The 23,190-nt window shown below is 37.4% G+C and overlaps 3 protein-coding genes and 1 pseudogene across 5 annotated transcripts; 3 read left to right on the forward strand and 1 right to left on the reverse strand.

Annotated features, from left to right (window-relative positions):
* The first annotated feature begins 6,963 nt into the window (after nucleotides 1–6,963).
* LOC103942527 (S-protein homolog 24) lies at nucleotides 6,964–7,425 on the forward strand. Its single transcript, XM_048574185.1, has one exon. It carries the CDS (start codon nucleotides 6,964–6,966, stop codon nucleotides 7,423–7,425), a length of 462 nt encoding a protein of 153 aa, XP_048430142.1.
* A 1,469-nt stretch (nucleotides 7,426–8,894) lies between these two features.
* Nucleotides 8,895–12,071, forward strand: LOC125472363 (26S proteasome regulatory subunit 4 homolog A). The gene is made up of 6 exons (XM_048573677.1): nucleotides 8,895–9,462; nucleotides 10,027–10,272; nucleotides 10,893–11,062; nucleotides 11,148–11,364; nucleotides 11,464–11,604; nucleotides 11,805–12,071. The coding sequence occupies exons 1-6, from the start codon at nucleotides 8,980–8,982 to the stop codon at nucleotides 11,886–11,888; spliced, it is 1,341 nt and encodes a 446-aa protein (XP_048429634.1). The 5' UTR covers nucleotides 8,895–8,979; the 3' UTR covers nucleotides 11,889–12,071.
* A 142-nt stretch (nucleotides 12,072–12,213) lies between these two features.
* Nucleotides 12,214–14,811, forward strand: LOC125472364 (annotated as a pseudogene).
* On the reverse strand, nucleotides 14,448–22,942 carry LOC125472362 (transcription factor PIF1). Of its 3 annotated transcripts, none has more exons than XM_048573676.1 (9): nucleotides 22,617–22,942; nucleotides 22,415–22,525; nucleotides 21,539–22,328; nucleotides 17,448–17,549; nucleotides 17,267–17,332; nucleotides 17,089–17,154; nucleotides 16,407–16,808; nucleotides 16,239–16,316; nucleotides 14,448–14,730 (listed from the first exon to the last, which is right to left on the reverse strand). In XM_048573676.1, exons 2-9 carry the CDS (start codon nucleotides 22,501–22,503, stop codon nucleotides 14,725–14,727), a joined length of 1,599 nt encoding a protein of 532 aa, XP_048429633.1. In that variant the 5' UTR covers nucleotides 22,504–22,525; nucleotides 22,617–22,942; the 3' UTR covers nucleotides 14,448–14,724. The 3 variants fall into 3 exon arrangements, with proteins under 3 accessions (XP_048429633.1, XP_048429632.1, XP_048429631.1); XM_048573675.1 differs by lacking the exon at nucleotides 14,448–14,730 and adding an exon at nucleotides 15,612–15,817; XM_048573674.1 differs by lacking the exon at nucleotides 14,448–14,730 and having other exon boundaries at nucleotides 15,612–16,316.
* Between the last annotated feature and the right edge of the window lie 248 nt (nucleotides 22,943–23,190).

The raw sequence follows: 23,190 nt of genomic DNA on the forward strand, positions 1-23,190 counted from the left end.
TACGACACATTTCAACATCATCCAAATGCAACTTAAGTTAGACTTCACGGCGCAACAACAAATCAACATTGAAAAGAAGCATTATTAGCCCGATACCTAATTGTTAATGGTGTTAATTATTTTCATGATAATAGGGTTGAATGAGTGCCTTGGCACAACGGAAATGTTGTTTTTTTATGACCTTAAGGGTTTGAGTCATGGAAACAATTACCTCAGCTGCGTATGATAGACGTTCCATGTCCCCCCCCCCCCTCCCCTTCCACCGACTCTCACAAAGCAGAGAACCTTATTGGCTTGGAGTTGCCCATTAAGTTGAAATGAGCATGCCTCCTCATTAGATTGCTTATATATCGTTTTTACTTTTTAAGTGTGGTGCATGCATACGATTTTATTAGGATTTTTATTAATTAATATCTCATCATTCTCAACTCATCAATATTGTTTTGGATCATCATATTAATTTTCATGTTTAGCATACATGCTATACCATAATTGCCAACCTTTCCATGCCACCGTAATTTTTTTGTTTATATTAATTCAAAGAACTCATGAATATAAGAGCCAAAACTTTGTAGCAAAAGACCAAAAGGAGGACAAGATCTTGTTCTAGTAACACAATGAGTAGGCTCAGCAACATCCATGTACTTGTTCTTTCATTTGCAATAGCAATGAGTCCCAGCTTGTGCTTTCCTTCAACCAAAGGTGAAGTGTTTCCTGTGTTCACCAAGTGGCATGTATATGTTGTCAACGGATTGGGGAACCAAGAGAGCTTGTTCGTCCATTGTAAATCCAAAGACAATGATTTAGGGATTCAAAATCTCTCACCAGGGACTAATACTACTTGGGGTTTCAGGACAAACTTTTTCCACTCTACTCTTTTCTGGTGCTACTTGCGCAAGTCAAGTGCCCAACATGCTGCTCTAAAGGTCTTTTGGCAAGACATTTATCTCTTCGAGAAATGCAACTGGAAAAACTGCATTTGGATAGCAAAAGATGATGGAATTTACATAAAAGATTTTGCTAACGTCCGTGATGAGTTTTCGAAAAAATGGGAAGAAGGATGGATTAAAACACAAGACTCTTACCGCTCATTGTAAATCCGAGGACGAAGATCTGGGAATTCAAGAAATTCTAGTAATATCAAAACCCCTCATTGTAAAGGGGTTGTGTTTGTGTTGACATGTTATCTTAATGAGCTATGTCGTTTCAACATATGTTAAGCTAACAGATGTAAAACTTCAATCTCAAACTTGACTTGTTAAACTAGCAAGTGACGACCCAGACCGTTCACCGATTAAAATTTTCATTTTTTGGGTAAATAAACTTGAAATCTCATTTCAAAGAGGCAACGCCCAACATCTAGCAACAAAACCGAAATATTTAGCTTTAATCTTCTGATCACTTACCATATATAAGTATTTCTTTCCAAGATTCAAAAGTTAGTAATCGGCTGTTAGAATGAGCTTTGGTAGGGGAGTTATGTAAGATTATGGATAAATTCACTTTTGTGAGTTATTATTAGAAATAGTCTACTTCTTTGAAATAAAAAACCAAAAATGTTAAAGCATAATATTAGGAATTAAATCTTTTGGACACTTATATATCACAATTTTTTTTATTTCATTAACATACCTATCACTTTTTCGACAATCTGCCCATATCATTGGCATTCGTGGTCTTCTAATGATACAGGTACATTACAACTAGATTATATCTAAAAATAGCTTAGACTTTTGGACTCAAATCTAATAAAACGCTTGCTCTTAACAAGTATTCGTGGGTAATACTGAACTGGCCCGTAATTAGTTTACAAGTCCATCGGTACCCAGACCTATTAGGTTCAATCCGAACACCTAATTTTTTGTGTTATGTCATGGTATGTTAACAGGTTCTGTACGACTATTTCCAGGTCTTTCATAAATTAGTTGATGACTTTACTAATTTTAGAAACAATTACAATCAATTATGTATTTGATTCAATAATTTTTATAATGTTAATAATTTTAATTTAACGATTCAACTTATTTAGTAATATGATACGTATAACATGTTTACTTAATAAGAATGACAAAGGTACAGAGTGTAATTTAGAAACGGGAGAGGTCAAGAAAGAGAATTGGATCGACTGGGTCCTATAATTGTTTTATTTGTTTTTAAGACAACTATAATGGCAATTGAGATGGAATTATTAGGCTAAGTCACACAATGATAATAAATAATTTAGTGTCAAACTAACCATTCATGGTTCACAGGAGTTGAACCTAAAACATTCCACTTATAAATGGAGAAGAATATCATTACATCATAATTGTGACATCCTACATCGCCCAGAGGAGTGATCCTTATATGTATATTCTCATCTCTACCTAGCACGAGGCCTTTTGGGAGCTCACTAGGCTTTAGGTTCCATGGAAACTCCGAAGTTAAGCGAGTAGCGCGCAAGAGCATTCCCAGAATGGGTGACCCATCGGGAAGTTCTCGTATGAGTTCCCAGAAACAAAACCGTGAGGGATGTGGTCGGGGCCCAAAGCGGACAATATCGTGCTATGGTGATGGAGCAAGCTCGAGAAGTAGTCCCACCCGAGCCGAGATGTGACAATAATATGCTACATGCAACCCATGTAGTTGATCTTATTCTTAATTCTCAAGTATCGAACTACTACGAATTTCTAGGTTAAACATACACATTTTCTATTGCATATATCTAAGTAAACAGAGGTGAGTATTGAAATCATTTCAATATTCATGTTTTAGTAAACATAGGAAAGTTAAGAATAGAAATAAAGGAAAATTAATGAAAATAATTTCAAATCTTTGTATTTTAATCAAAAACTATCCACTAACTTTTATTTAATGGTTAGGACAAAACATAGGCGAGTGAGGTGTTTGGAGCGGGGTGGGATTTAATTAAGTAACTGAAATATTTGCTTTTGTTGTTCGCTTGAAATGTTGTACAGTTTTTTGTTAAATTAAACTTCACTCAAGCCCTTTTCATTAAAAATTCCTAGAAATAATTATAATTCTATTTTTTTTTAGCGAACATGTGAATAGAGTACAAATATATACTTTTATTATATTTGTATCATATTTGTAATAAAAATAAGACATATGTATTAATAAGTCTTACTTCTACTAAAAATGTAATATAAATGAGTTACGAAAAAATGATAAGCGAAGCATGACTCAATGGAGTACGGAACTCCTATAGTAAGTCAGGTTTGGCTAAAACTCTTGAGCAATTAATACAAATTTGTAATTTTAGTGTACGGACATATGCCTCGTGGCATCCATTAGCGTCTTTAGGACGTTGCATGCGCTTCAAGCGTAGAGATTATAGGTCCACTATAGTGTAGGCTTTGACTCCAATCAAGTGCATTGGACTAATAAATGTTAATGCCTATATTTAAACCCCTGTAGAATCCAATTTGCAGCAACCGAGTAAAGAGAAAAGTATGAAGACAATGAAACCAGGCCTGTCCTACATCTCTATGTTCTTCCTGCTCATCTATCTGAGCCAAATCCAAGTCACCAATTCAATGTTCGACAAGGTTCGTGTGCATATTACCGATGGCTTGACGAACGAGGCTCTTAATCTCCACTGTAAATCCAAGGACGATGATCTGGGAACTCATTATGTCCCAGTGAATGAGGAATATTCATGGGAATTTAGGTTAAACTTTTGCAGTACTACGCGTTTCACTTGCGATCTGTGGTGGAAGGGAGGACATCAAACTTTTAATGCATATGACGCTACAATTGACGTCTGTGATGAAGTTGATTGCATATGGAGAGCAACAAATGATGAAATATACTTGTATAATTTTCTGAAGAAAGAATATAAAAAGAAGTATTCATGGGATCCATAGTGATCTGATGTATGGTTCAGAGTCTGTTGAAGCTCCCAAAAAATAATCTAATAAAACATTTTCTCATTACTTGTTTGATCTGTTGCCACATTAATCTATGGATTGTTTTGTTCCTACGTTTGTTTGAATTTTAATTTTCAATTTTGCGTAAGAGCAATAGTTTAATCTCTTTTCCATGTTATGTTTTCCCCTCCCGCTCCACCACCGTAGCACGATATTGTCTGTTTTGGGCCTCGACTACGGTCTCACGGTTTTGTTTCTGGGAACTCATACGAGAACTTCCCAGTGGGTTGGGAGTGCTCTTGCGCGCTACTCGCTTAACTTTGAAGTTCCCATGGAACCCGAAGCCAGTGAGCTCCCAAAATGCCTCGTGCTAAGTAGGGATGAAAATATACATATAAGGATCACTTCCCTGAGCGATGTGGGATGTTACAATCCACCCCTCTTAGGGGCCCGACGTCTTCGTCGGCACACTTCCGGCTAGAGATTGGCTCTGATACCAAATTATCACATCTCGAGCCCACTCCACCAACGTAACACGATATTGTCCGCTTTAGGCCCCGACTACGGCCTCACATTTTTGTTTCTGGGAACTCACACGAGAACTTCCCAGTGGGTCACCCATCATAGGAGTGCTCTCGCGCGCTACTCGCTTAACTTCGAAGTTCCCATGGAACCTGAAGTCAGTGAGCTCCCAAAAGGCCTCGTGCTAGGTAGTGATGAGAATATACATATAAGGATCACTCCCCTGGGCGATGTGGGATGTTACAATAGCTCTGATACAAAATTGTCACATCCCCGCCCAGGGTCCACCACATCCCGGGCCCGCTTTACCACCGTAGCACGATATTGTCCGTTTTGGGCCCCGACTACGCACTCACGGTTTTGTTTCTAGGAACTCACACGAGAACTTCCCAATGGGTCACCCACCATGAGAGTGCTCTCGCGCGTTACTCGCTTAACTTCGAAGTTCCTATGGAACTCGAAGCTAGTGAGCTCCCAAAAAGCTTCGTGCTAGGTAAGGATGAGAATATACATATAAGGATCACTCCTCTGAACGATGTGGGGTGTTACAATCTCCAATAGATTTATTAAATAAGCTCCTTAGATAAATTTTACGGAGGAGTTCAAAAAGGGTTTAAGGTTTAGTAAAATTTTTTAGAGAGCTCCTAATTAAAATAAATTTTTATAAAATAAGCTGCTTAGCTAAATTTTAACCTTTTCATTTGCAAAAATATTTGCTACCTACATGTGTTAGGTAAGTGTGCTTTGAGGGCTAGGGCCAAATTCGATATTCTCATACATTCAATTACTTTAATATTATGTTTAGTATAAATAATATCATTAATTGTATTTAAAAATAATAATGTCCTTATTACTAGTTAGGAGCTCACTGGGTCGACCTTCCTATTCCTAACAACACAATAACATGACTACTCTCAAAATAGTTTACAAATTTTGCAATAATATTACAACTGTTACGTACTCATTCCTCTTTTTCACTACTCCTTCGATTCCCTAATTACTAGTTCGACATTTAAGCACTTCATATAAACCATGCTGCCAAACCCAGTTGACCAAATCAAATTCTCTAATTAAACCCTAATTCATCTCCACCTGCTACACTCTTAACAATTAATGTGTATGTGCCTATAAAAAAGAGAGTTTTAACGAAAAACCTGCGTTACTATTCACTTTGACGAAAAACCATATTTTTACACTAAAAAGTCAATCTTAGTACTATTCACTTTACCCTTTATTTTGTCCTTATCATTAAAACTCAAAGTTTTCAAACCCTTTTCATTAGTTTTCCTATTAAAAAAAAAAAAAAAAGCTTATGAGAAGAATATGCATATTCACATTTTGAACTAGGAATCCCAATTTCCAAACCATGAGAGCCGTCTTAAGCCATTTACCCATTTAACCTTAACTGTATATACCCATTTATCCATTTTTAAACCCGTTTACCTTTTTTTTTACCGATTTACCCCTGTTTTACCCATCTACATGTTTTTTTAACAACTTGAAAATTAAAAAAAAAAAAAAAATTGTATATTTGAGAAAGTCTGGCAGCAGAATTCCCACTCGAACATGCATCTGCATCCATAAGGATGTTGAAATTAAATAAATCTTTTTGTTGTCCAATATATATAGTTGCATTGTACGTACAAATCTCTGATGTCTTTTAAAACTACCCTATATAAATATATTTATACATATTCTATATATAGGAAATTGTTATTAGCACTCCAATAATCTTATTGTACACTCCTCATAATCATATTTTTCTTTCTAATTATAGAAAATTTGAAGTGCAAAATAAGATTTTTGGAGTGCCAATAATAATTCCCTTCTATATAAATATATTTATACATATTTTGTTGTCCAAAATATAAATATATAGTTGGACTGTTGAAATTATCAAACTTCGACGAAGATGAGACAGAGTCGGAGATGAGAGAGGGCTGCTGGGAGAGAAAGATGAGCGGCGAGAGTCCGGGAGACATCGAATAATTATAGGATTTTTAATTTTTATTTTATTTTTAATTTTACATATATTAAATAAACGGTTAAATAGGTACACATTTATAACAGCGGGTAATACCCATAATCATTCGTTTAAATTTCACGATTAAATGATTATATTCATAACTGTTTATTTGTCTAAACGGTTACTCATAACTATAACTGTAAGCTTTAAATGAGCAGGTAATTACAGTTTCTCGTACCTGTGAGTATTTTGTCCATCTCTACTTATTACTAGTTAGGAGCTCACTGGCTCGACCTTCCTAGTCCTTACAATACAATAACATTACTACTCTCAAAATAGTTTACAAATTTTGCAATAATATTACAACTGTTACGTACTTATTCCTCTTTTTCTTTTGATTCCCTAATTACTAGTTCGACATTTTAAGCACTTCATAATAAACCATGCTGCCAAACCCAGTTGACCTAATCAAATTCTCTAATTAAACCCTAATTCATCTCCACCTGCTACACTCTTAACAATTAATGTGTACGTGCCTATAAAATAAAGCTTCTGAGGAGAATATGCATATTCACATTTTGAACTAGGAATCCCAATTTCCAAACCATGAGAGCCTTCTTAAGCCACCCCATTTTCTTACCACTTGCAATCTCAACACTTGTTATGTCTTCTCCATCCTCCGCTGCACCTTTTGGTCCTCATTCTGGCGACTACCTCGTCCAAATTCGGAACGACTTGAGTGGTGGCGGGGCCACCATTTTGGAGGTCCACTGCAAATCCAAAGGCGGAGGAGATTTGGGTAGCCATTGGATCAGCAGTGGCGAGCGTTTCACCGTACGTTTTCACAATGACAGATGTGTCTCAACTGAGTACTGGTGCAAGTTAAGCTGGGATGAGCACTCCAAATCCAAGAGTCATGGCGGCAACTATCGCTTCTTCAATTGCGACGAGTCGTTTCTTCAGTCATGTGGTTTCCAGGAGTGCACTTGGAAGGTTCAGGATGACGGGATATATTTGCATGACCTTCATGGATTACAAGATGTGAAATATTATAACTGGCAGACGTAATTGTTATGGAATTATTTCTGTTCTACATTAGGATTTAATTAGTTGGAATAATACTATATATTTATATTTGTATTTATATATGGTTGTAAGCAGCAGAATTGTTATTTGTTGTTTGCTGCCACTGCCACTTGAGATATAAATCATTGGACCTATTTTAATTTTATTTATTATGTGCTCTTGTTTCCCAGCTTTTATATCACAACAAAATAAATTTTAATACATTATTTATGTTATGATTGTTTATATCTTATATCATTCTATCTTTTAACCGAGATACACAACCAGAAATGCTAAGAATCACTTGCCTTTTTAAAAAAAAAAAAAATGAAAAAGAAAAAAAGATGACCAACTGGTGGCTTCGTCACGGCGGTCTATCCTTTCGGAGGTCAAGAGGGCTCATAGGGACATTTCAACCTTTCTCTAATGTATAATATGGAGTTCACTCTCGAAAATGCATTTTTCAGATGAGGGACAACTTACTAGGTACTTTAAATTACTCAATATCAAGAAACTATAATGATCTTGATGAATCTATTCTTGATGTGGAGTGTATTTAGCATGTGAGGTATGTAGAAAACAACCCCATTTTATAATCTCTTAAAATAAAATCATAATCGAATACACCTCCAATCTTATAAGCCCTTTTAAAATTTTGATTCAATACACCAAACTTTCTATGAATTTTATGAACTCCTTTAAATCTTCATTGAATATAAATTTTGAAAAAAAAATTACAAAATGCAGTGTCCTAAAAATTTTCTCTTCAAGTTTCGTGGTTTCATTTAAATTTAACCAAGAACTGGATCCAAAATGTAATACTTTTTTTTTACGATTAGAAATCCAACGTCTAGATAATCTAACCGTTGGAAATTCAACAGCTCTTAAGAAGCCATGTCATCAAGCTACTGGGCTCTGATGTTGGGGGAAAATTTTTAGGTGTACCGGGTACACCAAAAAAATTTGGTGTACCCTCACTCATTGGAATTTTTTTGGTGTACAAAAAGTGAGGGTGCACCAAATTTTTTTGGTGCACCCTCACCATTATGAGTGAGGGTACACCAAATTTTTTTGGTGTACCGGGTACACCGAAAAATTGCTCGATGTTGGGCTGCTGCAGAATTTATCAGACACTCACCCAACTTAGCGCGTGTATTACAAGTACCTGACAAAAAATAAAAAATAAAACAGATGGTTGACGTCAGCCTTACCCCTTAGCGCAAGTCTAGGCTCAAGATGCTGGACATCTGGCGGGTTTGTGTTGGCCCACCATTTGCCCTCCACAGATGAGCAGCTAAAGGTGTTTCTTGGACTAAAGGGCAAGTTTACAGCCCTATCCTTACCTTTTGGGGCACGACTGGACTTGCAATACAAGATAAAAAGGCCCAAATCCTAAAATCCCAAATGAATACAAAAAGCCCAATAAAACTCGGACCATTTTCTGTGTACATATGTTAAGCCGCATAGCAAATTGCAGTGACTTGTTTCCAAAGACTTCTTTCTCGCTTCAAAACTTTCACTCGCTCTTCTCTCTTCCCTCTCGAGACAAAAAAAAAAATGGGTCAGGGAACGCCCGGCGGGTTGAACCGACAAGGCCTACCGGGCGACCGAAAGCCCGATGGGAACGACAAGAAAGAGAAGAAGTTCGAGCCGGCGGCTCCGCCTGCCCGAGTCGGCCGGAAACAGCGCAAGCAGAAGGGTCCCGAAGCTGCGGCACGGCTCCCGACGGTTACCCCGCTGACAAAGTGCAAGCTTCGGCTGCTGAAGCTGGAGAGAATCAAGGACTATCTCCTCATGGAGGAGGAGTTCGTCACAAACCAGGAGCGGCTCAAGCCGCAGGAGGAGAAAGCCGAGGAGGACAGATCTAAAGTTGACGATCTCCGAGGCTCACCGATGAGCGTCGGGAATCTGGAGGAGTTAATTGATGAGAATCACGCCATTGTTTCGTCCTCCGTCGGTCCTGAGTACTACGTTGGGATATTGTCCTTCGTGGATAAAGACCAATTGGAACCTGGGTGTGCGATTTTGATGCATAATAAGGTAATTGGGGTTGTGGGTTTTTAGGGTTTTTGATTGATTTTCAATGATTTGGATGTTGATGTGGAATGATTTGGTTGTTGATGTTTGTTCCCTTAATGTTTAGTTTTTGTTGGTTCAAATTAAAAATTTGAGAAATTTTGATGAGAAATTGTTAGGGATTGGTCGGCAATTTAGGTTTTTTTTAGGATAAGAATAGAAGGTTTTTATTTTTATTTTTAAATGAGAAATCCGATTTTAGGAAAGTGATGTGAAATTGAAATTGTGGTTGAGTTTGTAACCTCATCGGGCTGATGATGCATTGATGGTGTAGATTTGGCCGCTAAAGCTGAGACCTTGATTGATTTTTAGTGTGCTACCTAAAGCCATAGAAGGCGACTCGGGCATTAGTTAATTACTATCAAATGTCATCGGGTATATATGAAACTGATACAATTATGGTGCTACCTACCGATGTTTATAAACAAAACTATATGTTTGTGGGTGATATACTTCGTTTTTTGTTGTTTGATTTAACTATTTGTGTGTTTGTTGATTGGTAATGTGTTAAATGTTGATTATTGTCAGGTGCTTTCTGTTGTTGGGCTTCTTCAAGATGAAGTTGATCCGATGGTGTCAGTGATGAAGGTCGAGAAAGCTCCGTTGGAGTCGTACGCTGACATTGGTGGATTGGATGCCCAGATACAGGAAATTAAAGAAGCTGTTGAGCTCCCACTGACTCATCCCGAGCTATATGAAGACATTGGTATCAGGCCGCCTAAGGGAGTCATATTGTATGGAGAGCCAGGAACGGGCAAGACCTTGCTTGCAAAGGTGTGGATGCATTTTTTTCTTTCCACTGGGCCACAGCATGCTATTTATGTTTCCTTCGTATATGTTTGTTTTTCCATATTTTGCCTGTTCACTATAATATCTTCCCCACTCAGACATGTTATAAAAGAAATATGGTTGCAGGAACTTACTTCACTGTTGCAAGTCGCAATAGTTCTGAATGTTATCAATGTCATTACTTTTCAATCTGTATCTCTATATACAACATGCCATAGAGATGTTGCTCTCGTTTGTTGGGTGTCAAATATCATCAAACTATTCTTTTCCTTCCTGCAGGTCTACATTGTAGTTGGTTCTTTATTTTGTCACTGTTTTATAAAATAGGGCAAAACAATTGCTTTGCTAGTTTTCCTATGTGTTTTATGGGTGCACCCCCAACTGATAGCATATACACAGTACACCTTGCTTTGAGAGCATTCACAGACACAAAATTTGTTGCAAAGACCTGTGTGGTTAAAGGGTTGTACTTTCACAATTATGAGAATTATGCATGCTCGCCATAGTTTCTTTCCTTGATGTTTGCTTACTGTGTATATGTTCTACCTGCATGCTTAATGTAAAACCATCTCCTCAGCTTGTAACCATATTCTCACCTTTTTCAGGCAGTGGCAAACTCTACGTCAGCAACTTTCTTGCGTGTTGTTGGTAGTGAGTTGATTCAGAAGTACTTGGGAGATGGTCCAAAATTAGTGAGGGAACTCTTCAGGGTTGCTGATGACCTCTCACCTTCTATCGTCTTCATTGACGAAATTGATGCAATTGGTACAAAGAGGTGAGTGGCGAGCCCCTGATCATTGATGAAAACATTCATGAATACCTTTTACTCTTCAATGTTCCTGATGATTATTTGTCTGCAGGTATGATGCCCATTCAGGTGGTGAACGTGAAATTCAGAGGACCATGTTGGAGTTACTTAACCAGTTGGATGGTTTTGATTCAAGAGGAGATGTCAAGGTTATTCTGGCAACAAACAGAATTGAAAGCCTTGACCCAGCCTTGCTTCGTCCTGGCCGAATAGATAGGAAGATTGAATTCCCTCTTCCTGATATCAAAACAAGGAGGCGCATTTTCCAGGTAAATTTACATGACGGTGTATGAGAAAAACAAACTAAAATTCAACTGTGCTTTGTTCTATTTCTTGTGACTAACAATGTTTGGATCTATTGATTGCAGATTCACACATCAAGGATGACGTTGGCTGATGATGTCAACTTGGAAGAGTTTGTCATGACCAAGGATGAGTTTTCCGGGGCTGATATCAAGGCTATATGTACTGAAGCTGGTTTGCTTGCTTTAAGAGAGCGCCGTATGAAGGTGAGATATATACAATTTTTGGTGGAATTTTCTCTCAACCTAGGAACAATGGCAGGGGAAATATTCCAACCTCCCTTCCCATCTTTTGTCTCCGAAACTTTGTTTTCTCGCTTTATTTAATGAGTGTCATTAACACATTATATCCATGCTTAATCATTGAAATTAACTGGGGTGTTATATGTTTAAATTGTGGGCATCAGGTGACGCACACGGACTTCAAGAAGGCGAAGGAAAAGGTGATGTTCAAGAAGAAAGAAGGGGTTCCAGAAGGACTTTATATGTGAAAAAAATCAGCCCACATCTACTTTGAGGGTACACCTGTTCTGTTTTAGAACTTAAATTCTGTTTCGAGTTGATTTGTGTTTTGGATTCGATATTAAACAATGAATCGCGTCCTTAACTGGAAGATGGAGTTTGTCATACTTCTGTTGACGCTATATTTCAAAGCTCACCATATCTCTTCTTAATCTCGGATTTCTTAGCTGAGGAAAACGTCGGATGTATTTGAAGCTTGTGAAACAAAAATTCTGATATAGTTCGAAACTCAGTAGTTTTCCCGAATGGATCCGAGATGTGTGCTGCTACTGCCAATACCAGCAAACAACACCATCTTGAAATTCCAGAAGATCCTTTTTTCTTCTTCTTCAATGTCACCATAATGTGTGTTGTTTTCTTGGTACCAGGTTGGCACGAACTCAATCCGTTAATTAACGCTCAACTTAAACACTCATTTTTCGAGTCGTATAGATTTAAAAAGCGTGCAAGAATCAAATGCATGACATCGGATTCAAGAGGAAGAATTCGAATTCAAAACCTCGGATACAAGAGTGAATTATCTTTTGTTTAAGAGCTACAGACCCCTTTTGGAAGTCTATAAAAAGTGGGGAAATAAAATAAATTTGACCCCGTCTTATCAAACTTGTCACATGCGCGCACAAAACACAGTGGAACCCAAAAAATAGAAAAGATAAATAATTTGAAGTTACATAAGATTTTAGGGTTTAGGGTTTTAGGACGCTAGCTCCTGTTTGGTACCCCGGAAACTATTTTCTCATAAACCTTCCCTTCACAAGCGTCTCTGCGTTTCAAATGGGTCATGGAGTAGTGTGCCAAATCTGCAACGAAGCACGATCCAAATACAAGTGCCCCTCCTGCCGCGCACCTTAGTAAGCTACCTCAATCTTTGCTTTCCAATTTTTCTTTCTTACTGCTCTCTCATTATTTTCCTATAAAAATAATTGTTTAAAAAAAAAAAAAACAAATCTTTTTTTCATGCAGTTGTTCTGTGCCCTGCTTCAAGAAACACAAGGGTATGAGAATCTCAAATTTCAAAATCTATTTAATTGCTTAATTTGGTGATTATCTGGGACTTAATTTGAGTTCATAAATCTGAGAATTGCAGAAAACCCATGTGCTTTGCCAGTTTTTTCTGAAGAAAAACCACCAAGTAAGGATTTTGGCACTCCAATTTGAGTTCAGTTGAACTGCTTTCATATGGTATAATTGAAATTTGTAGATTTTTGTTTGTGAATGATTTGCATTTTGTTTCCTGGTGCATTGATTTTTATGATGTTTTCATGAAGACTTGTGTGCTCTGAGAATTCTGATAATTTTGGTTCTTGTTTTCTTCTTACTCTTCAGCTGCAGGTCCAGAATTACTGGTAGAGAGGCCGTTAGTTGTGGAGGAACCGCGCGAAGTGCTGCAAAGGCCGCAACTGGAGGCCATAGGTAAGGAGTTGTATAACTACTTGGAAATGCATCCGAGTTTCTTTACATATTTACATAAGATGGGCTATTGCTTCTGGAATTGCTGTAAATTGTAATCAATGGACATGTAATTAGGGAGGGGAGCAATGACTAGAGAGTGGGATGGCGGCAAGAATGATGGACATTGAAATAGTAGGATTAACCCTTCACCTCTTTGGAGAAGTTGATTTTTGTGTGGTGCATACTAAGACCTAGGTGCCTAAATCCTTACAAGTAGAAATGGCCGATGTGCCAAATTTAACTCACAAATGACTTTTCTCGAGGTGAACCAGTAGAATGAAAGACGTTAGTTTGAAGCCAAATCGAGAATAGAAGGTTGTTTTATCGGTAGAGACCAATAAGAGGATAAATAACATGCAAGAGAAGCCAAGGTTTATGGTGTTTATGCTGAATGAGTTCATGGTGTTACCGTATCTGGTGCACTTTTCTGTTTCTTTCCATCATTCTGCAATCGCCTTTCCCTCGCAATCTCTAGAAGGCTCGTTTTTTCAGGCATTTGAGTTATTCGTCTATGTGTTGATTTATGATGGTTAGTAAGTCCATCAGTTCAGTAGTTTAGGTTAGTTTAGTTTAGCATAGCCAAAAATTGGTTGAGTGGCCAGGGCACCATTTTAATGATCTGCAGTTAACTCTGCATCAAAGTTGTCCTACGTGATTTTGGCTCTAGAAACCCGACCCACGTCTACTTGTTTTTCCGCTTACGACCTCTGCTTGAAGGATTGATTATATCTATACGAAGAAATTGTTGAGTTGGCGACTGATACGAAAATTCTATTGCTTAATTCACTTTGTTTTTTCTTACAGCTTCTTCCAGTGAAATTCACAGTTCTTTGAAAGATGAGAGCCTTCAGAAACTCATTTGAGTATCGATTGTTCATCAGATGCAGAGAAGGTGAGTAGTTACATTTACTCCAATCGAGACCAAAGTCTTTTTCTTAATCGAATATTTTTCATTTAGACGTGATACTCGTTCCGAAATCAAACTGTCCCTGACTAAAATGTAGAACACTGTTTGCTGATAGTGTTTTATGCTACCCTCAGGAACTTGAAAAAGCTATGGGCGTGGACGTGTTTCAGATATTTACCGACAAGGTGACTCCGTCTGTTACGTTTACAAACAAATATTCTCCTCTTATTGTACATTTATGAATTGTATTGGTGCCTGTACGACCATCATCAGTTCACATGAATAAGCCTATTGTTTGGATTTCTGTCGTCAGATCCTATCTACCATCGAGACATCTTCGACTTCAGCAAACCTCGGTGCAAACGCATAAGAATATTATGCTGCCATCTTGGTCTTCTTCATCTAGTTTCCTGCCCTTCTTTGGCCGCAGAATTTTGTACGCGGGTTTAAAGCTGAAACCATGAAAAACTGCTTTGTTATGTGTGTGTAATTTTATCCTTCATCTTTTGCTCTTTTGTGGTAGACCAGCAAAAGTAAAGACATCTTGAGCAACGACCCCAACAGTTTGGAAGATATCTTGAGAAAAGGTTTTAGCATCGGTGGTTCGTGCTTGCGCCCAAACGAGCACCGGCCGCAACAGAAGGAAACTATGACCAGACACTTAGCTCTCGCATACGACGGGAAATATATGTCTCTATATATCTTCTTCCTATAGCACTCATAACTTGATCGCTAGCACTTGACCATGTTTCGTGATTTAGTCACATGATACATCGTCACGTGGTGAGTGTTATATGACGTATAATCTTTGCCGGAGACATCCGAGATTCTAGCTTATCCATTTCCCAAAACGATTCGAGTACTTTCCATAATCGGTCCTCAAATGCAATTAGACACTGGATAATCTTATTTTGCAGAAAAAAAAAATACAAATTAAAAGGAAAAAGAAGGCAACTACTGGAATGAAATAGAAAAAATGGTCCAGCTTTGGATATCGATGGGCAAAGACACCTTTTTGTTCATCTTTTCCTGCAATGTCTCTTCTGCTTTTGCGAAAAGCAGAAAACGATACCCAAAAGGATCAATCACCATCTCCTTCCATATCTTTTTGAGAATGCACTGGCTCGTGTCATGTTCCAAGACAATCCTTGAACGTTGGGTCTTTAGCCAAAGAGAATGTCTAAAGAATCCAACGGGTAAGAGTTACGAATCATGACACGAGTCGGCCCATTCTAGGATTTTCCATCACACCCCGTCAACGTGGTAATCTCACTAAATTATAAACTATAATACTTTTTACTGTTTTACAGTTCCGAGAGCTATAAAATCAAAATGGGGAAATAGGGGATGGTAAAATATATTGATATTGGGGTGGTAACTAATAATCACAGGTTAGTTTTCCGATATATGGCAGTTTAGCCAGAAAAGGAACAGAAGAGAAAGAAAAGCTACTCTCAGAGATTTAGGCTACAAAACTTAGCAGGCATACGAGCCTTCTGTTATCCATCTACTCTCATCAACTTCAACCTACAACTTAACCTGCAATGCACAAAACGTTACACCGCCAGATATTACCAACTTCCAAACTAATCTGGCAACTATACGAGATATACGACAAAGTTCCACATTCGTCTTTGTAGTTTCAATTGTCTCGATCGAAATTGTTACAATTCAAGGACAATGACTTTGATCCGTCAATTCTTTTCTACAGAATCAGCAATCGAGAAGCATGTATTTGGTGCTTTAACAACTTCCAAGAAGACTGATTTACCCTAAACAATGTCACTTACGCGCAAATTTTGTCGAAAATTGACCAAATTAAAGCTATTGTCCTTAGAGTGCAACAATTAGTCAACTTCTAGACTCATATCACGACAACTGAAGCTACGACAATCTAGTGGAGCGTTGCCCAAAATAATGATTTGGCCCAAAATAAAATAAAAGGTTAAAAGACATTTACCTGATTGATGGTTTCGTGAGTTTCAGGGCCCCTACTGGAACTCGGCTTGCCAGTAGTTGGCTGGGGCATTGCTTGGTTCTGTAAAAGTAGACAAACCAGTAAACGTTACAGGTAATTTTATGTGAAGACGAGTTTGTGATTACGATTTCATATTCGACACAACCATACCTGCTGCTGTAATGGTAACTGCATCTGTTGGGGACCGAAAAACTGCTGATAAGGATCTGCAAAATTGGGCATGCGTGATTGGTTTGGATTTTGTGCCCCGAGCGAGTTTATCATATGATCTGTCTGGTTCACTGCTGGAACTCTGGCAGGATCACTTGCAGGAATAGGCTGCATGTGAAATGGTGGTATAGGAAACCTAGGTCCCATATGTGCGGCCGCTGTTGGCATGGGTGAACCGGCTATTACATTTGGAAAAGGCATCATAGGGCGATTGATGCTGGCCATTTCCATTCCCATTCCCATTCCCATGCCCATTCCAATTCCCATCCCCATCGGCATGGACATCATCTGCTGAACTCCAGGAAACATCATAGGGACCATGCCGCATCCCATGGACACCATCTGTAGAAATTGGTTAGTATCTAATTTTGTCGTAAATAATGCATGAACTCTTATAAACTGTCTCTCGGATCTTCTGTAATTCTTACTTTTTAAGACATTTTTCACTGTTAGATGACAAAAGATTGATGTTCCGTTGATTTGTTTCATTATAATACATTAACAAAAAAATTTCATTTGCCAACGGATGTATCTCAATTCCCAGAATTTTTCTTGAGATTTCTTCGCCTCTGCCAGTATGATCGAGACATGTACAGCATTTGGAAACAAGAAAAGAGCATACCTGTACTTGTAACTGGAGTGATTTCAAGTACTCAATTGCTTCATCCAGCATTGATGCTTTATCCGACTGATACATACGGAATAAAAAGTGATAAATAAAACATACTTAACATCTAATGCAGAAAGCAGTTCAAAATTCTTGCAAAATTCCAGCGAAAGATTGTATAAATATGACAAACCTTATTGCATCGAGGTATTAGTTCTTGTAAAGCCTTCATCTTTTCATTTATCCTATCTCGACGTCTCTGCACAGAAATCTACATTTAGCCCGATTTGAAGAAAAATAACCGCACATAGAGAGAAAAATGAAAAACCAGTTTCGATCGTCAACAGATTTATAGTGAAAGTAGAAGTACAGACCCTCTCGGAGAGATTGTGGACCTCTGCAGCACGCGATCTCTTTGTAGATGATGTCGATCCTCGGACTTGTTTCTTTCCATTGGCAGATTCAAACTCAACATCCTTTTAAAACAAAGGAAAAAAATGAGCAATTATTTTCTAGAATCCAATAGTAAATAGCATAAAGGCCATTAAAGCTACAGACACATATTGCAAGTATACGAACGATCATTGTCTTCATGGACCCTACTGCTGAAAGTACAAACACGAACGCCCTCGCCCCTCCCACCAACTGAATTATGCGTGGCAATGGCATCGTAGCCACAAGTACATCAACTCCAGAGTCTGGACCAAATCAACGCCAATAATCCGAAACTAAAAATCCAAAATTTTCATCAAACCATCTCTAAATTTCCGTATCGGTATTGGCTCACAACTAACAATAGATCGACAAATCTAAACAAACCAATTATCATCCGTCTCTAATTTCTGCCAATGCCTCTACACCTAGCTATGTCCTTTTACTAGCCGTAACAAGTATTCTTCACAGTCCAAAAACTCTACTTTCCTCAATCACCAATTTGGTGGCTACTCAAATAAGTTCTTGTTGCCGAAATGTTGGTTTCACCTAAACTTTCACGTACGAAAATCATTTTCTATATTACTTCATGAAGTATGATACAAATTCTATATCTAAGGGAAATCAAATTATGCATCTACGAAAGGAAGTTATTTCCGCACACCATTTTGCTCACTTGCCACTCCAAATAAACAAGGCCACACCAAATAAACAAGGTGTGCACTAGGAGAAAATGAGGAATAATACTTGGCTACTCAAAGAATGAATACGAGTTTCTACTGAAAATTGTTCGTCGACTCATATAATTTGTGTTTATGATCAGAACCGTTCTATATTATAAATCACTCTTCAAAAGATCGCCTTTGTAAAAAATCAATTAGAATTAAGATCGTATAGTCATCAAACTGTAACAACAGATGAACAAAATTGGTAAAAGCATTACGAACCATTTACTACAATAGATTGACTAAATGACCTTAATTCTAATTCATTTTTTGCACAAACAACCTTTACAAAGTGGTTCATAACATGAATGGTTCTAATAATATGCATAAAAGTCTATGATTCAAATACAAAGAGTTTTGAGTATGAATTCCTACTCATCCTTCAATAGCCAAGCATTGTTAATATAAGACGAAGAAACTAAGTCTCGTGTAAACTGCATGCAGCCCATGAATAATAAACCGTTTGTCCAAAATAAATAAATCAATAATTTTCCATGTATTACACAATGGGTAATGCTAGAGAGACTAAATGGATGGATTAAATTTTGTAAATTAAATGACATAAAAGTTGATTGAATTATGACTTAAGTCTTAATTAACGTGCTTATTTTTTATTGGTGATACGTCATTTAATTTTTAAATTTAGTCTATCTAGTTTCTCCAAAATAAATAATTTTAGTTGGTATTTTATACATGGATAATGCTACAGAGCCTAAATTTGTAGACAAAATTTACAAATTAAGTTATATGTCACCAATAGAAATAAGTATGTTTATTAACTGTTATGGTAGTTTTCAAAATTTTATGACAAATTTTGTCTCGTGACATCATGCTTTATACACTAGAACTAGAAGTAAAGTTTCACTGCCACCTACATCATCTACCAATCATCTTCCATTCTATTTAAGGAAAACTAACGAAAGTTTAAAAAAAAATTAGTTTTAATAAAAAATGACAAATAAAAGTGTAATGAATAATAGTACTAGAAAAATATAAAAATATGATTTTTTGTTAAAAGTACTAAGTGATAGAAGCGTTTCGATAAATTTCCCTTCAATTTATTGTCAGAAATTCATGTCACTCCTACTATCTGCCACGTCATAGCCTAGGGAGGAGAGACGAGCGGGGATGGGTGCGCACTGCGCGCGCTTACCGACGTCACACCCCGCACCGGCGGTCGTTAACCCATAGGCCCCAGGCAACAAACAGCACATTGGGAAAGAAAACGTTGGATTTATTACTTTCTTTTTGTACTTTCTGGAAACTAAACCTTAATTAATTAAATTTCAAATTTTTCCAAAAATATTATTAAATAGTAAAATATATATAGTATATAATGCACGTCAAAAGCGAGAAATTAAACTATATTATTGTTTGCTCATTCTGAAGCTAAGTCCAATCCTCTTTTATTTAGTATAAATAATACCGTTTGTTAAAAAAAAAAAAACAGATAAAAAAGAAATTATTTCTATGTATACTGTGCAATTCTTAACAATTAACAATTTAATTAAGAAAAATTAAGGACTAAGTATCTAAAACTCCCTAACATTCTAGTGTCATTCTAATTTGGTTTCAATCATTTTAAATATTTCAAACAAGTACTCAACTGATTGAAAATATCACATTTCTTAAGCATTAGTTAAATTTAATTCAATATGCTTTTGATCATTGAGTTCTATATTATATAACCAATATCTGAAATTAGATTTAAAGTAATTAATATTAATTTGATCGTAATATATTAGTTGATGAGTTTTGAATATAAAAGTTGAGATGGTATATCACTAGTCGTAACTTGAGTTTAGAGGTGGCAAGGACCTGATATTTCTCGATCTTTATTTTTGTTTTTCACTTTATTTTTGAATCTGTTTATTTATTTAAAAATTTTCATATTTATGTCTTTTTTTAAGTTATTTTTATTTTATTTTAATGTCCATGTACGCTAAAAAATGAGATTCATATTTGCCACATGTGTATTTAACAAAAAAGTTAATTGGGATATAATGAATATAGCATTTTCAATAAGTTGGATGCTTATTTGAAATATTTAAGAAATTAAGACAAATTTAAAATAACCCTAAAAGCTTAGAGCATCTTCAAATGAGATGTCAAATATAATATGTCAAAATTTTATTTGATGGCTGATGTGGCAAGTTGAATATAAATGCCAAATCATCTTTTTCAATGGATGTGTCAAATATTTATTTTAGAGAGGTGTTATTCTCACCCCAATGTCTTATCTTTCTACTCACATTTTTATGAATTTTTTTAATTACAAATTTGTTCATTTGTAAAATGACTAATAAGGACCTTAGTTATCCTTTTTTGCATTACTTTTTTAAATAAATAATTTGACACAAATTAACCAATAACTTACAAAATTAGAGCAAACTCAGAAAGTAAAAATGTGCGTTAAAGTAAGAGAATCTTCAACATATGTGGTAAAAATGGAAAAATGCATAAGACAAAGAAAACAAAAGGGGAAAAGCAAAGAATGAAAACTCAGAATTCTTCATTCCCACCCCAATTGGAATTTGGAAAGGTTACGCTGTTGTTGCTGTTTGTTTTGTTTTTTTTTTTTTTTTTTTTCCGTGTGTGGCTTTTAGAAGAGAGTAATATTATTTGTTTATATTTTTTTTAAAAGAAATTTATCTCTAATTATATATATAGGATTATTTTAGGAATAATAGTGGGTTGGATTTTATATAATGTGGGTGGGAAAATAAAACAACGAGATGGGTCTAGCAGCTCTCTTATTTTATTATTTTATTAGACCTAGAGTTACATTAACTATTAAAAAATAATCAAAATTAGTTTTAATTTTTATTCTATTGGTTGTTAATGGGACTCATGCATTAAAACTTAAATTAAATATATTTGACTCATTATTTATTTGCTATCAAAAAAGACAATTACAAAGCAAGCAGTCAAATGACTCAGATGACACATCATATATGACATATCCATTGGAGAGCACTTGAATATCTTTTAATCTCATTTGATATATTTGATATGTCTTTTGAAGATGGTCTTAGGGGTTTTTTTATTTTTTATTTTTTAAACAAATGATGTTATCTAAAGTAAAAGGATGAGTAAGTGAACTAAGCTTCACATCGACTTTGTCAAGAATCGAATATAAAACTTCACTTACCAGTAAAAGAATTATATTAAACTGTAAAATTAAATGATAAAACTTAAGAATTTTGAAGTCTTTCATTTTTCATATAAATATAAAAAAATACAGATTTGGGTCGTCATTGTCATTAATCTAAAAAGTAATTAATACAAATAAAATTGTGCTCACTCACCTCGCATTGAATCTCGGTGTCGTCGGCGGCGGCGGCGACTTCTCTCCCTTTCCGCTTCCGGTTATCGGCAGTCGGCGGCGGCTTCTGAGCCGACATCGGCTCTGCGCTCGCGCTGGCACTCTCGCTGGAGCCTCCTGGCGACGACGTCAGCGACATCTCACACGTGGTCACTTCTTTCGCCGGAAACGACGTCCCAGCAGTTGGAAACGGCGTCGCTCCATTAGCCAAGCCGCCGCCAGCACCGTCGGGCCTAGTATCCAAAGCCCTAGAGCTTGGACCCACCAGCGGAGTGTCGCTGGAGTCCACCACCGTCATCGTCTCCCTAACCACGCTCTTCTTCGAGCTCGACGGCGCCATTTCCGGAATCATAGGCCCCTTGCTGCTGGCGTTGTTGTTGTTGGGCCTGGCGAAGTGCAGAAAGTTCTGGACCTCGGTCCTCCTCGGCATATGGATCGGCAACCTCGAAGAGGGCGCGGGCGCCGAAACCTGCGGCTGTCGGAGCTCGGAAGTGGTGGAATCAGGATAGAGGAGGTCCGCGGAGAAGGGGTCGTCGACGAGCGGGTACTGAAGCCACGAGGCCATTTCATCTTCTTGCATAAACAGGTGCGGGTTCTGGGCCGGCGGCTGGGGTAGGGAGGCCGGTCTGGTGATGCCGCCACCGTCGTCGGGCAAAACGACGTCGTGCTTGGACTGGTGCGATTTTTTACTATTGACTGCCGACCTCTGGTTCTGGCTCTGCATGACGACTTGGCCGTTCTGCCATAGCAGCTCCATGACATCGTCTTCCGGCCTGCAGTCGAATTTGAGCTGTGAAAATTGAGCTGAAATGAACCGAACCAAATCAGATTAATGAAGTGGGGAGAGACGGAGACTTACATGGTTGATTTTCTGGGTCGGTTGAGAGCAGAGGAAGTGGGAAGTGAGTAATCGTCGTCCATTTCGAAATCGGGGACGCACCCATTCATCTTTTGTTCCGAAATCCGATCACTTAAGACCTCATCCAAAAAAGCCAGTCAGAAAATCGTAGTTTTGAAGAAAATAAAGAAATAAATAGGGGGTGGTGGTGGTTATCACTTACGGATTCAAATAATAAAAAGGGAGGAGGAGGAGGAGGTACTTGTACTTCAAGTTTGGACCGACGATGGAAGCAGAGGAGGTACTTCACTCGGTCTCTGAGTCTCTGTCTCTTATGAGTGTCTGAGTGGTGGTGCAGAGCAAAAGAATGGTACTTTGAATAATGGGGTTCACAAGAGTGGAAAGCTCCAATGTGGGTGGTGATGGGAAATTAATGGATAGAAATCTCAAGGGAAAAGATTTCAGTCGCAGCTGGTAGCTACTACTTCTCTCTCTCTCTCCTCCAAAGATAAGGCTCTTGTCTGTCTGTGTTGTTTCTCTCTCTCTCTCTCTCTCTGCGAATAATATAATAGGAAGGAAAAGGACGAAAGGAAGTTTTGACGCGATGCGATGAGATGAGATGGCAAACGGTGCCGGTCCTTCCCAAGTTTTATTTGTTTTTTAATTTGCCATAACTCCTCGCTCTCTCTCTCTCACTCTCTCTCTCTCATCATCTCATTTAACATGTTTATGATTAACTAAGCTCCACTGATAAATTGCCCCCACATAACTATCACTTCTTAAACTCCAACTCCATT

Source organism: the organism of the source record quoted next, unplaced genomic scaffold (genome assembly GCF_019419815.1).
Source record: "Pyrus x bretschneideri cultivar Hongxiangsu unplaced genomic scaffold, Pyrus_bretschneideri_v1 Contig7, whole genome shotgun sequence".
Taxonomy (NCBI): domain Eukaryota; kingdom Viridiplantae; phylum Streptophyta; class Magnoliopsida; order Rosales; family Rosaceae; genus Pyrus; species Pyrus x bretschneideri.